General features: G+C 42.3%; 1 protein-coding gene across 4 annotated transcripts in view; it reads right to left on the bottom strand.

Annotated features, from left to right (window-relative positions):
* col12a1b (collagen, type XII, alpha 1b) overlaps nucleotides 1–15519 on the bottom strand; it is a 150052-nt gene that overhangs the window by 25678 nt on the left and 108855 nt on the right. For all 4 annotated transcript variants that reach the window (XM_082505922.1, XM_082505919.1, XM_082505920.1 and 1 more), the window contains 8 exons: nucleotides 15140–15279; nucleotides 11188–11311; nucleotides 10966–11109; nucleotides 10532–10696; nucleotides 10414–10452; nucleotides 10183–10321; nucleotides 6979–7121; nucleotides 5194–5303 (listed from right to left, as the gene is read on the bottom strand). In XM_082505922.1, coding sequence (XP_082362048.1) covers nucleotides 5194–5303; nucleotides 6979–7121; nucleotides 10183–10321; nucleotides 10414–10452; nucleotides 10532–10696; nucleotides 10966–11109; nucleotides 11188–11311; nucleotides 15140–15279 — 1004 coding nt within the window. The remainder of the gene's footprint in view (nucleotides 1–5193; nucleotides 5304–6978; nucleotides 7122–10182; nucleotides 10322–10413; nucleotides 10453–10531; nucleotides 10697–10965; nucleotides 11110–11187; nucleotides 11312–15139; nucleotides 15280–15519) is intronic.

Below are 15519 nucleotides of genomic sequence, written 5' to 3'. Positions count from 1 at the left end.
GACCTCTGACCGCTTCAAAGACGAAAAATTTCCCCTCAAGATCCAGTTCTGCATGTTTTAAGGGTTTTATCACACTAAGCACATGTGGGACTCTGACTCGGTGAATCTGCATTTTAAAAGACATTATTTTTATGCCTTCTGTTAAAGAAAAGCTGACTTAAAAGTCCAGGATACAGTCCACTTGTATCCCAGCACCAAACAACTTTTCAACAGAGGTTAAAGGTCACCATACAATCATGATAAAGTTGTGGCACACTCATTATCACCATTACCATGATCAACTGATTCATTCTAATTAACTCTAATTCTAATTAAAGACTTTTTTGTCTTGGTTTGGGTAAATAGTGCAGTTCGATCACATGAACATCAGTAACCAATAGGAGTGCTCTCTCCATGCTCTCAGGCAGCACCGTGTCCGGTCGAGGCGCCTTCCCTTTTTCCCTTTTGTTTTCTTTGCCAGATCAAAGCCATGAGCTCCTTCTGTTTCTGCTTCGTTTGTCAATTGTTTTTCTTCATGTAAATTTCCACAGAGCATGATGGGAAAAAAAATCTCAAAAGGAATCTGACCGTAGCATTGCAAGCAGTGGCCCTGCATGATCGCTGGCCTCCCCAAAAACCAAACTCTGACTCATCTTTAGATCTGAGACGGTGCCAGACTCCAGTCTTTCCAAACTGGCTCCAGTGTGCTGCAGGCATGAGAAGCATCCTGAAGTCAAGCTGTGTTTTCGCCATGTCTGAGCTCCAATTACTGATCACACAAGAAGAGCTTAGCACCGGCACTGTGGTGATGGGAAACCTTTATATTTCATCAAAATTCTGAGACTTGCACCAATGACAGGGGAGGTAAAGACATCTCAACTTTGTGGCAAGTTGAAGACTCACCAAATACCATAAAGGAATGGCATTTGTGTCAACCGCACATTGATATTACAATACAGAACTTGACAAATAGAAACTTACTTGCTATACTAGCTTTGCCAACCACTTATTCTCCAATTCAGATATAAAAAAAAGAAGAAAAACTAATCTATATCCTATTTATTCAGTTTTTACCACATGTTCTTTTTCAATGAACCCCAAGCCTTTTGCACAGCTCCCAGAATGTGAGCATCATCACCGGACGTCAACAGCCCTCAGCCTGAGTGTCAGGAGAAGTTGGCTAATGCTGTCATGGTCCTAAGTACGCTAAAGAGGCACTTAGAAACAAACCTTCCAAGAAACTTGACCTCCTGCAACTCTGAAACACAGTCAAACTGAGTAAAAGTATCTGATAATGCAAAGGACCCAGATTTCTATGCAGATGTGATGCTAATCCAAAGATTCTTCATCAGCGTTATCAAGATAAGAAAAGAGCAGACACCCTTTTTGCAGATACAAATAAAGTTTTGTCTTAAAATGTTTGGCTTTCTCTTCTGTGTGCTTTGGCTACAAAAAGCCTTTAAATGTGAAGATTCTGGAATAACTTGTCTGTCAGACTGTAAATCCAGCACACAAGCAAACCCATCTGCAGATGCAACTAATTATGATGCTCTGGGTTTTGCCTCATATTTCAGGACACAGCTTCACATCTGCAGATCAGCCCTTTTTTGTGTTTTGCATTCATTTTTCATATTGCCTGATGAAGGCACTTTTCTTGAGTCCGTGCCACCCCATCCGTTAGCATATCACAGCTTTTTCACATCATCAGTTCACTTTCACACAACACGATGCCAAGGTTAACATCGTGAGATCCGCCTCTATCTGACAGGTGCTGGCGCTCTGGTCCGGCTGAAGACAAAAAGGATGGGTAGCGTTTACAGTGTTTTCTGCTTTTCGCATCAGTTAAATCCTTTGATACATCTCCCTCTGAAAATCCCTGCCATCTGGCAAGTGCAAAAACAGCCTGGGTTTCCCTTCTTTTTTTCCCTTGCATGCAAAGAGTTATTCATTTATAAATATACATTGTTTGCATATTACAGAAATAAAATGGGTCTGATACACTCCCACAGCTCTCCAGGCCACCATTTGGACACTCTGAAATGAAGAATCTACTTTTTTTTGTTTAAAGCAGAAATCTGTGTGGTGAAATGGTGACCTCCTGAACTCCAAAATAGCCAGGTCACTATTTTTTTTTTTTTTAAGTTTCCTGTTACAACTTTCTGACCTTTGCATTCACATCCGTTAAATCATTAGGCTGGTTCCTGTGTGTGAGGATGCAGATTTGGCATGAAATCTATAGAAGTCTGCTCCAAAACTGCAACTTTTTTCTTTTTTCTCTATGACAAAAAGAAAAAGGAGGAGAAAAAGGCATTTCTCAGTATTATCAGATGTAGTGAAGATCATCTACAGACTAAAATCAACCACACACTCCACTGTTAGTACAGTTCAGAGCGAGAGGCCTTAAAGCCTTCCTGCTGACACTCTTATCCCACCCTGGGAGGTAAAACCGCAGAGCTGCGGTCGGCTACCAGAAGAGGTAAAACCGAGCGCTGCCTCCTTAAACTCCTCGTGGTCCCGCCTCCCTGCTGGCACTCTTCAGCTGCACTGATGTAATTGTTTAATAGAAATAGCAGTGACCCAGTATTTTCCAGTCGAGCGTCCCAGCAGCGACTGCAGTGCGCTTTTAAAGATCTCCCCTTCTAAGAGGAGCTTATGGATGAAACTCATGAAACTTTAAGATATTGTTGAAAGGACTGTCCACACCGCTTCTCCCAGCAGTGCTTCCTGTAAATGTGTTGCTATCAGCACCACGGCTCAGACCTAATCTAGAGCATGAAACACAGTAGCTCTGAGTGGAAACTGTCTTTAAAGCCCAACGACACACTAAGAAAATCTCTTACATCAGGTTCGAACTGCTGAAGTGTGATGCTGATGACAAATCTGTCTTCGTTGGTGGGCCTGAAAGTAAAAGGGTAAGCCGAGCTGCAGTAATCGGCTGAGAATCCAGGAAGACAAAAGTTGTCCAGCTCTCTCAGACTCTGCCTCATCCTCATCACTGTCTGCACAATCCTTTCTTTGTATTGTTTAGTTTATGCTCTCAACAGTTGCAAAGCGTATTTCATCTTATTATAATTCAGTCACTAACACGCATGTTGTGGCTTGGGAGTAAGGCCATGATGATGAGAGGAAAAATAAAGAGGCTTCTGCTGCATTCAGGTAAAGCTTTTTGGGGTGTTTCTTTTGGCATCTTGTCCATGCCCTGCGTTTGCCCTGTGTTTCATAACGTGAAGGTGGTGGTGTTTGCTTTAAATTTTCAGATGCGGTGCGTGTCTGTGTAAAGTTTGTTGGGAGCATGTGCTTTGTTCTTTGTTCTGTTTGTGATTTTAAACTGCCTCCTCGTGTGCAAGTGTAGACATCCACTGATTAGGATGAGCCAGAAGGAAAAGAGAGCCAGACAATCCAGCCGGACTGGCTTTTGTCTCGCGGGATTCTCAGACCAGATGTGCCAGATCAGTCGATTACGTCATGATTATTCTGCGGTGAAAATTTGCAGATACAGATATATCTAAAAATGCTGTACATAAAAGGCATTGTAGTCACCACAGAAGGCTGAACCTCACGATATTAACAAATACAGCTGGTGGCATTTCTTATCAACTCTCTTACAGTTATACAACAGTTATACACCAGTACAAAACTGACAATGATCAACCAAAAACCAACATTTTCTGAGCAGTGTTACAAGTGTATGTATGTATCGTACATGTGCTGGCACATCAATCATCCGGTTACTGCATTTTTTTCTTTTCATCTACAACCTACGTATTTAATCTACTCTCTCTTCTCTGATTGGCTGTCAAAGTTCATCTACACACAATCAAACATGCTCTCTCCTCCACCACCACCGAGATTTTTCCTTGGTTGTTGTTTGAAACGTTCTTTACAAGTTATTGGTTGAGCTAGAATTCACCTGCAGTCCTGTTATTTCAGTAATGAGTAAGTTCAGAAGCCCAAATCCAACAGCCTGCTGAGTGGTTGGATGCTCGATTGTCCAGGAAAGGAAGTCTGAGAAAGTTCTTTCTGTTTACACGTATGTAGCATTTTCAGTGGGAGAAAGCAGCCCGTTCTCACTCCCGAGGCGTAACATGTCGACGTTTTGTCACGTCCCGCGGCGTTCCTGAGGAACGCGAAAGGAGACCTTCGGCGTTCTTATGGTACGCGGCGAATCCAGTGCAATGACGCTCCCGCGGTAATAGACGTTCCAGCCCTGTATTCCAGCCCTAAACCTAACCTTATCCCTAGCCCTGACCATAACCTTATTCCTGATCTTAACCAGGACTATAATGATGTTAAATAGCGTGTTTCTGAGTGATTTGAAGAAAAAGAGCGAACATGTGTAGATGGAGTCCAGACGGTTCTCATATTTCCTCTTTTTTCCGAGGTCGTCATTTAGGAACGTGGTGGGTAGCCGAAAACGTAATATGTTGACGATTTGTCACCTAGTGTAAAATGTTACGCTTTGGGAGTGAGAACGTGTTGGAGAAAGATGACTTCTCCCATTTCATTGACTAATTGATGGACATTTTTCTGAGCCAGCACATTTTGTTAGCTTTTGAGGAGTTGTCTTTTTAATGTTTAGCTTGAGGCAAAAGCAGTGTGTGTAACTCAAACTGCAAAAAAACATAATCTCAAAGATGAAAATAACAGTTACTTAAGAGCCACAGGAGAAGATCCTCATGAATGATCTCATTTGTTTTCAAAGGAGTTTTAAAGATTGAATAGCAAACCATCCCACATACAAAGCTACATCATACCTCCACCTAATCAGACCTGCTCAGCTCATGTCAGGCTGTCTATTGATCATTTTATAACATCCAGGAGATGCAGATGGCAACCATGTTTGAAGTGCGTGTAATCACAAGCAGTTGCTGCTCTGCGTTTTACAACCTGCAGAGGACCATCTGTTCATGTGAGCCAACATAACTCCTCAGGAACACGTCTGCAGTTTGCATGTGAGGTGCTCTGGCTGTAATATACAGCATATTTGGAATCTTAGGCATGTGCGGGTTCTGTATGACCTCGAGAAGTCCAGCGAGATCAAAGAGGAGCGCTTCGATTCATGTGTCAAGCCTCAGTCAAGCCACGGACCAAAAAAAGTTACATAACTCAAACATTAAAGACAATCTTGGCTTCATTCTCCTCAATTTAAATATGCAATATGTTAGAATTCACATGTGGACAGTCTCCACTGAAAGATTAATGACTTCTGCTTACCTTGTGGAAGCTTCCATGGAAGATCTTCTTCACTTCCCTCGTGTCAAATGTGACTCTCTGTAGCTCGCCGCTTTCGTCTTTGTTGTAGAATGAAACGGTCTGGCTGGATGCTGAGCAGGGACAGAAGAATAAATTACATTAGAATTAAGTTGTAGGAATACTCAGGTTCAGTCTCAAAAGAAATCTGCTCGAGCTTTTCAACTGGACTCATCAAGAAACAGTCATTCACACTCACGTTCATTTCTATACAAATGACACCCCATTTTATGTATCTATGAAAACAGATGACACATCACTACAGGCATGTCTTAAAGACACAAAGGCCTGGATTACCTGTAATTTTCCACTTTTAAACTCAGACAAAACTGAACTTTTTTCGTGTTTGTCCCAAAAATCTGTCTGTCTAACCAGATATTTTATCTCAGTTGCCACCGCTCAAATCTCTGAAGCACGTCTAATCAGATACATTACTGATAGCTTCCAGTTCCACTTCTTTTTGACCAGGATGTGTAATTCAACTCTCATCTTGATCAGATCTCTTGGATTTGATCTTGGTCGACATTTTTTCATCTGTGTAATATTGCCAAAATTAGAAACATCCTCTCTCAGACTGATGCTGCAAAACTATTCCTTGTATGCACTTCTAGGCTGGACTGCTGTAATTCCTTAACATCTAGATGTCCTTAAAGCAACTGTGCTGCTTTCAGCCCATTGGGAGCACCAGGGAATTCCTGCAGTCCTAAGAATTTTAGCCTGCCATGAATTTTAGAAGCAACATTATAAAAGTTAGAATGAATGTAGATGGACCACTCAGTCATCATAACTGTCACAATCTCCTACAGGCGATATATTAATGATACAAAAAAACACTGATCCTGTCTGAAACGCTGTAGCTTATTTTTAACTTTGGTGTGTGTGTCAGTTATTTCAAAGACTTGATTTACCCTCTAGTGTAAGCCAGTTGTTTTGACGAGTACAACTCTGTCTGTTAGTATGAGTTTTTAAGGGTGTAGCCTTAGCAGACCTTGAAAAGTTGGGGGCAGAATGGCTCCTGGCTCTGCTGTTTCAGTTCATTCATTATTTAACCTGAAATATGTGCTAACCTCTTCATATTTTTTTATTATTATGATGGATTAGGTTTAACGAAGCCAGATAAGGAAATATATCCTAGATATGTTGAACTTGCTGTTTTAGTACAGGGCAGTTAAAGTGAATATAGTCTGTTTCTTACAGAGTTAGCACAGCTTCATTAGTGACAAAATACTTTACCTGAACCTGCCAAACACAACAACTGACACGACTTTCATATGTTTGAGTTTCTGTGAAGCTGTCAAGAGAAAGTTCTCTCAGCACAAACACTGGAAACAGGAAGACCAACTTTCGCTTTGTTGGTGCTTTGTTGTGCAACTTTGTGCCAGAAGGTTTCTCTCATGATGTCAAACCTTTAATCATGCACAGTTATAATTCATTGTAATAACTCAAGAATACAAATGTTTGTCACTGGTGGATTTTTGTTGAAATCCTGCTGACAGACAGAAACACAGGCTTTACGAGAGCCAGCTGAGCTGCTCGATGACACAACAGTTGTGCGGCGAAGGGAGTCTGCGATCAGTTCAGACCAAAGCAGCCAGAGGGCACGGCCAGCTCATTACATTACAAACTCTTCCCTGTCAGCGATCAGATATGACGCAGTGAGGCACAGCTGCTCCACATCACACATTTCCTTGCTGCTTTTCTCTGTTTTCACACAGGCAGCACAGGATAAGAACAGAGTGCGATACTTACGGTCAAGGGTGACGCCGGTCTCTGGTTTGTGATCTTTGCTCGACACCTGCCAGATGTCGAAGGCGTCCTTGGGCGTGTCAGGCAGGAGGCGGAACATCATGATGATGGTGTAGGCGTGGGGAAGACCAAGAGGGTGGATGTCTCTGAAAAAGGAAGAAAAAACACAAAACAGCGCGTTAGATTTGAGAATGTCCGGACAGAGCGAGGACAGGTTAAACACAGCTTAAACCTTAAACAGAAGTCTGGCCTTGGGCTCAAGGATATAAGGAACAGCTTCACAGAGGCTGGAAAGTAACACGCTAGATTACATGATTTTAAACACAAGGATTGTTTTTAATACTTTGCAGTCAGTGACTGCCTGAGGTATAAAACCCATGAACATCAGAAAATGCTGCGTTTCCTCCCTCAAGATTCACGCCCAGGCCTTTACTGCATCTGCCTTCAGTTGCTGCTTGTTTGTCGGTCTCTCTGCATTCAATTTTGTCTTCAGTAACCAAAAGCTGCTCTATTAGGTTGCGATCAGGTTACTTATTTTTCCAGTTATTTTGGAGCCTATTTTAGAGTGAGGAACTATCTAAAACCTACTGAATAAAAACAATCTGTATTTCAATCACATCTTTGTTCTTAGATTAAACATCCACTAACACAAACAATGTGCTATTTCCAAGTAATTATAGACACAACTTAAAAATAACATGTTATCTGTTAGCAGTGATTTTAATAATTTTCCATCCACTGGCTCTTCTTCCTCTCCTTTTCACATCGCTGCAGGATGTTTCTCATTTGTCCCTGTGATGTCACTACACATTTTGTTAAGCCAGCCCTGACCTGCACTCAATCTACAGCAGGCAGTGCTGGACCAAGGCCAGGAAGATCGTGAAGGACCTCAGCCATCCCAACAACAGACTGTTCTCTCTGTTGAGGTCAGGAAAGCGATTCCGCTCCCTGAAGACCAACACAGAGAGAATGAGGAGGAGCTTCTTCCCGCAGGCGATACGGTCTCTCAATCACACCACCACACAGTACTGACCCACACATACAGTTCTTACACACACACTGGACTTTCTGGACTTTGGTTTTGCACAACACTGGTCACTATATTCTTCATTTCCGGTTAATACTTGTACAGCTGCTGTTATTGTGTATATATTTATTTATATTTAGATTTCTTCATACATTCTTATATAGTTCTATATTGTGTATTGTGTATTTTGTTGTACAGTTATTTTATTTTCAACTTTAATTTATATATTTATCTTTATCTTATTCTTCCCAGTTAAATTTACCCTTCATTCTAATTTGTGTTGTACAGTTATTTCATTTTTAACCTTAATTTATATTCTATTCCTTCCTAGTTAAATTTACCCTTTTTAATTTTTCATATTTATTTCCTATCTTATTCATAGCCTTTTCCTTTTTTGTTTTCTTTAGGTCACGAGCAGTTGTCCAAGCATTTCACTACATATCGTACTGTGTATGACTGTGTACGTGACAAATAAAATTTGAATTTTGAATTTGATTCAGTTTTGGTAAACAGTCAAAACCCAAGCTGTTTTCCATCTCGCTGCTGTTGCATGTGATATTCTAGGTATGGGACGCCAGTGCTGGGTGGTGGCCAGTTTTAACAGTCTAGTTTGCGGTTGCGTCTGCACTCAGTGGCCTGATGGAAGCTCAGTGTGAAACAGCTTCAGAAAGAACTGAAAAGCCGTTTTATGGGCAGTCTGCTCTCCGTCATGACCTGCAGCTCAGTCTGACCCCACAGCTGGGCTCAAACAGTTTGAATGCAGCTGGTTACTTTCGTCCTGTTGGAGACGAGAACAACATGGAAGCATTTAAAAGACAGCAAACCTGGAGAAACTCTGGGAAGCTCCAGCAGAAACTGGTAACTTAATCAGGCCATGTCACAGAAAACCTCGGAAACTCGCATTTTTGAAAGAAAAGATTCAGTTTAAAATGCACATTAAAAACTCAAACACATTCTGACCAGTCAGCACTGGTATGGACACTGCTGATCCCAGCACTGCACAGACAGAGCCGTAGACTATGAAGGACGTTCAATACACTAGTTTCACAAAACCTCAAACTTCAGTCAGATATAACAAGTATTCTGATGGTTGTTATCAGCTTCCTTGTTAAGCTGGGCTTTCTACTTCAGGCTCCAGGTGTGTCTTCACAATCCGAGTGATCCACTGAGGCAGTCCCAAGCCATCCAAGAGGTACAGTATAATCTCTCCAGCGTATCCTGGATCTGCCCCAGGACCTTTTTCTGGTGGGATAGGTTTGAAATCCCTAACCTAGGAGGCACCAGTATCAACAGGTAAATGGACAGCTTTGCTTTGCACTCAGCTCTCCCTCTCCACCACAATACATTGATTAACACATCAACACAGACGCTGCTTCAGTCCGTCTGTCAACCTCCCAACCCACTCTGCTGTCACTCGTCAACAAGACCCCAAGATATTTAAACAACTACTCATCCCTGACCTAGAGTGGGAACTCCATCTTCAGAGGTGCGGATTTTCATCCCAGCTGCTTCACACTTGGCTGCAAACCACCCTATTTCATCACCTAATGAGGCCAAAAGCACAACATCATCTGTGAAGACCAGAGTCCAGATTCCGATGAAAGCGGAAACCTTCTGCCATCTGTCTTTTTTTGTGGCAAAGAGCAGGGCTGGCAGAGACCAACTCTCACTGGGAACGGGTCTGACTTATTACCAGCAAAGCGAACTAAGCTCTCACTACAGTTGTACACGGACAAATGGCTCATAGCCATAGGTCGGTCACCCCATACTCCCGAAGTGCCCACCACAGGATGCCCTGACAGATGTGGTCGAATGCCTTCTCCAAGTCCACAAAACACATGCAAACTAGTTGGGCAAACTCCCACAAACTCTCACACAATTTTGAGAAGATAGAAAGCTGGTCCAACGTTTCACAACCAGGACGAAAACCATTGATCCTCCTGAATCTGAGGTTTAACTAACAGGCTGACTGTCCTCTCCAGCATCGTGGTATAGACCTCAAAGGCTATACCACGGTGCTTTCAAAGTCTATGAAATAGAGCTCAAAGTTAAAAGAGAAGGTGCTCAAATAAAAATGAGTGACAAAACCTTAAGAGGTTTTAGACTGTAAAGAGCAAAGGTAAATGAGGAGTAATGTGAAACATTTGGGTGCATATAAGCCTGTGACCCGTGAGACTCACGTAGTAGGCTGAGTCAGGAAGGCGTTCTTATGAAGTCTGTATGCTGTGTAGCTGTTGAAGGAGCCGGGTTCCATGGAGACGCCTTTGATGTAACTGTAGGTCTTCTCCGTCAGGTTGAATGCCTCCAGCATCCTGAAGCCTGAAACAACCAATCAGGAGCTTGCCTTTAACTGCAAGTTCATCCAGACGAACAGTGAATAAGTCATGAATTTCTCTAAAGTTTGTATTTACCAGGTGAAGTAAATCCATTCACAAAAATTAAGGGGCACGCTGTGGACAAAAACACACAGAAATTAATTCACTGAAACACATGTTAAAGCAACGTTTGTCTTTTTTGTTCTAAACTAACAGGAAGTTGCAGTTTCGCAGATGAAGGTGATCAGATTTTCTTTGATGGTGTTGAAAGCGTCAAAGTCGTCCACAACGAAAACGTGTCTCTCGCTGGGTTTGCTGCCAATCTGCTGCAGCTCGATGAAATCCATGTCAGCAACACCGATGGCAAAGACGCTGTAACCTGAGGACGGCACAAACCAAGGCAGTCAGAACACAAACAGACTCTTGGCTTATCGGCTTCATTTATTCTTCCAGTAAGAGTCTAAACAGGTAATAATACCCAAAAATGGATACAAAATATTATTGAAAATTCTATCCAGCACAGTTTCATTAATTCTGATGAGAACCAGCTGCTTCTGTTTGGTCTGTAAACAGTCCGTTTACAGCTGTTTGTAACAGAGCTCATCTGGGACACACTCGCATGGAGATACACGTTTGTGTGACATCTACCTGCGTGTTGGAGCCTGGCGGCGTTCTTCTTCACCTCATCCTGAGAGCGTCCGTCAGTGATGGCTACCACCACCTTGGGGACATTTCTCCTCATCCCGTTTTCAAGAGAGAAGGCCTTCTCATAAGTGTGTTTCAGCGCCTCTCCTGCTCAGAGGAAAACTGTGTCAGATCAGCAGATTCTTGTTTGGATCTGTACCTGTGGCCTGTAGCATGAGATCAAACCTGTTTTGGTGTTTCCTCCTCGGTAACGAATGTAAGAAGGCGCGGCCATGGCGAGGCCTTTGTCCTTGTAAGCTTTCAGCTTGAACTCTGTCTTAGCGTTGTCGCTGTACTGCACAAATGACACCTGGGTGGAAAATAATGAGAAAATTAGGGACTTATCATCCTTTCTGTCACATCAACCCTCCTTCACTGCATCCATGAACTTCCTCGGTGGTGTTCCACATTAAACTTCCTGTGTCCAGTACATCCATTATCCCCTCTCTGCAAACGTCCAAATATCTCAGCTCCGTCTCTTTGACTTGCTGGTTCAATAAAGTTTAACAGGCACATTTTGGAGACAAACTCGAGATTAAGCCTCTTCTGTGAGAATGTTTTTTACTGGTGGGAGAAACCAAAGCTCCAGAACAAGACACCCTACCAGGGTTTGAACTCAGGACCTTCTTCCTGTGAAGCAACTGTGTAACCCTCTGAGCTACTATTGCTCCTTTTAACAATATGAGCTGTGATATTTTCTTGTTACTCAACATTTCTCAATACAGTAGTAGTCTTATACATATTTGCAAAAATGTCATGTAGGAAAATAATCAAATTGATTTGCAGGAGTTTGTTTTCTTGTTTAGGTTTGATTAAAAGTCTAAATGTATAGCCTTGGTCAGCACAGCAGTACCATCGCTCACAGTAAGAAGGTCTTGGGTTAAAATCCAGCAGATGTCCTTCCCATGCCTGTGTGGGTTCTCTTTGGGTACTCCACAGTCCACGAACATGAATGTTAGGTTAACATGTGATTCTAAATTGATAGCAGGTGTGAACGTGATTGTGAATAGTTGTGTGTCTCTGTGTTGACCCTGTGACAGTCTCCTAATCTGTCCAGGGTGTACGCTCGGCCTCTCACCCTTTGACAGCTGGGGTAGGCTCTGGCTCCAGATAAGCATAGATGGATGGATGGGTGGAATCTATGGCATCTATGGCAACTATACATCACTGCACAATCTACAGCATGGGTGGGGAACTCCAGGCCTCACGGGCCGAGTCCTGCAGGTTTAAGATATCACCCTGGGTCAACACACCTAAATTAAATGACTAGTTCATTACCAAGTCCCTGGAGAACTTCAAGGCATGTTGAGGAGGTAACATAGCCATTTGAATCAGCTGTGTTGGATCAAGGACACATCTAAAACCTGCAGGACACCGGCCCTTGAGGCCTGGAGATTCCCCCACCCCTGATCTACAGCATAGCCCAGTGTGCACTTTCCCCCAAAAAGTGGTCAAAGTGCAAAGACTGAGTTTGGTCTGACTGGGAGTGACATGAATTATAAACTTCATGGACTGAAACTGTGCATCTAGCTTGCTCACAGTGCTAAAGCAATGAGAAGTATTGGTCCAATGTCGATGTGTCATTTGTGTCGACTTGATTTTGAAGTCTTTCCTGTCTCACTAAAAGTAACTGTTCAACACTTATGAGCTACAAGATCGACCCGATCAGCCGACTTTCACTCGTGATGGGAGAGCAATGCAGACACTTCAGCGCACAGCATTACGCAGCACAGCAACGGGGGAATAAGGACTTTCAAACAAGCTTAAGATGGCCTTTATGTATAAAAACACGGAATAACTTGAAGGGGACTCAGAGAACACATCCAGTTAAGGGGTTCATTTTGAAATTCCTACAGAAAGCTGTCTGTATCCAGAATTTAACGGGCTCCTCCTGTTTCACTTCCCCACAAACTTTTATAAAATCTCATTTTTGCATAATCTTTTTGACAGACAAAGAAATGACTCAAGAAATTAAAAAGTAAATGGGCCAGTGAGGGAAAAAACTGGCCCTCCAACAAAATTATTTGGCCACCAGACATTGGCTCGAGTTTGACTTTGTTGTTCAGATAAGAACTTACACATGCTTTTTTCCCCCTCCCACAAATGCATCGCAGACAGACATTTGGCTACAGCATCATTATACAACACAGAACATACATGTTTCTAATATCCGCTTGCTTCTCTAAAGAAAATATGCACATGCACTGCTGTCTCCCCTCGCACAGTCATACACTGACCAATTCAATACATCTACCAGTATTTAAATCAGTGGAGCAGCTTACAAATCAGTCTTCTCTCATAACCATCTTTTATGGATTAAGAAACTAGTATTTTTGGTAAGAGAATGAAAATCCGCTTTATTGTGCAGCAAACAAAATGTTTTCTCATCCAGATGGGCCAAGTAGTCTTTGAGGACTGTCAGAAGAAACTGCCTTAAGGGATGTCAAACAAGCTAATAATATAAACCTAATGGATTTACTTATTTAGTGAAACAGATGCTTGGCTCTGTGGCTAAAATATAATACAAATAGAAGCAAAAGAATCCCAACGAATACTATCTTAGACTCAAGGATTGTTCATTTCATCCTGATTGGGGATATGAGCCATTATAGCATCCCGGGATGATTTTAAAGAAGACGAGGTTTGTGTCAGTGTGAAATAATTAAGACAGCTACAGAGGTTTTGGACCACATCGGGCTTTTAATCATATTTTTATACGATGCTGTCACACTTGTCAGCATGAATGTACCTTTAAATCCAGAGCTCCCTCTCTCTGGAACAGGCTTATATATAATCACCGATTCTTTAAATGCCTGCAAAACTCGGTCGGAAAAAATTCTGCATCGCCAAGAAAGCTTTTATAGCCTTTATTTCATTTGCATCTCCCTCCTTCTTGTTTTGTCTTGTTGTCGGCTGTTAGTGATTACACTTGATTGAATTCTCGTATTAGGGCGGATGTTTTATAAGACCCCTGGCCTCCTGTTGAGGTGAAGTTCTTTTATCATGAGGTTTCCATTGTGAAAATAAAAACAAAACCACCACTGGATGATGCTGGGGTACGGAAGTGTAATGCATTCACTCGAGAGAAAAAAAAGGTTTCTGAATTAATGAGACATGCAGAGCTCAGCTTCATTCACGGCATTGCCTCCCCCAGCTCAGTTTAAGCCATTTTTATTTGGGTCTGGGTTTCAAGCACTGTCACATACTTGCTTGTTCAGCTGCTACTCAGTGCAGATGAGAACTTCTGGCAGGATTTTGGGGGATTTCATTAATTCAGACAAACAGAAAAGGTGAAATTTTATTGAATGAATTATTTTCTTATTATTTAATTATTTTCTTGGAATCTGATCAGAAAAATAAGCAGATTTCTTTTGTATTTTATGAAAAGTTTTTGAGTGTCTCCTCTAAATGATCTTAACTTAAAGACTTTTTAGCATCACCATCTCCATGAGACATGCTAATTTACATGTAGCTAAGACACCTTCATGCACTGCTAGTTAGATGCTAACTGCATTTCATTGGCTTGGTACGTGTTCTCTGTGTTCTCTGGTTCTAAGAGTATTTAAAAGTAGAATAGGAGGCAGAGCCTTTAGCTTTCAGGCCCCTCTTCTGTTGAACCAGCTCCCAGTTTGGATTCAGGAGACAGACACTATCTCTACTTTTATAATTAGGCTTCAAACTTTCCTTTTTGCAAAAGCATATAGTTAGGGCTGGATCACGTGACTCTGAATCCTCCCTTAGCCATGCTGCTATAAGCTCAGACTGCGGGGAGGACTTCCTGTGACACACTGAGCGTTTCTTTTTTACTCCTCGTCTCTCTATTTTCTCCTTTTCTGCCTTTTCACCCCTCAACTGTCAACCGCTCGGAGTAGATGGCTGCTCTGACTACTGCAAATGGTGCAGTAGTGGTTGATGTGAGGGAGCTACCTGAGTGGAGGTGCAGTAGGTAGAGCATGTTATAGCCTGCGCTGGCCTTGCATGGCCCATTTGACTTCACAAAGATTTTGCACTTTTTATTGCACGGTCTCACTATATAAAATCACTGTGAGGTAACTGTTGTATAAATAACACAGAACTGCACCGGGTGCACTACTCCTCCTTGTCAGAGGGAATAACTGTCAGTGTTTTCAGCACAAACCTGCATCCCTGAGGGTCCGATGACATCAAAAGCGGCAATCATGTCGGAGACAAAGTGCACCACCTTGGTGAAGCTCTCCTCGCCGATACTCCACGAGCCGTCAATGAGGAACACCACATCTGCTTTGGCGCCTTTGCAGACTGAGGCAAAAAAAAAAAAAAAAGAGTCAATGAGTCCACAGGCCAGTTGTTGCATCATAACATGGCATAATTAGCAAGCTGGAGCACATTAAAAAAGTCAGCTGATAGTGTGCAACAAAACAAAACGCCTGAGACAAATGCCGTGATAGAAACGTTCGCGATAATTATGGGTCCCACCGATAAAAAAAACAAACAAACTGGCAAAATAAAACCGGGAACATTTGGTCTGCATAAGGACCA

This window comes from Aulonocara stuartgranti, assembly GCF_965226115.1.
Source record: "Aulonocara stuartgranti genome assembly, chromosome: 15".
Lineage (NCBI taxonomy): Eukaryota > Metazoa > Chordata > Actinopteri > Cichliformes > Cichlidae > Aulonocara > Aulonocara stuartgranti.
Note: the sequence above shows the minus strand (reverse complement) of the source record. Positions and strands in the feature narration are given on the sequence as shown.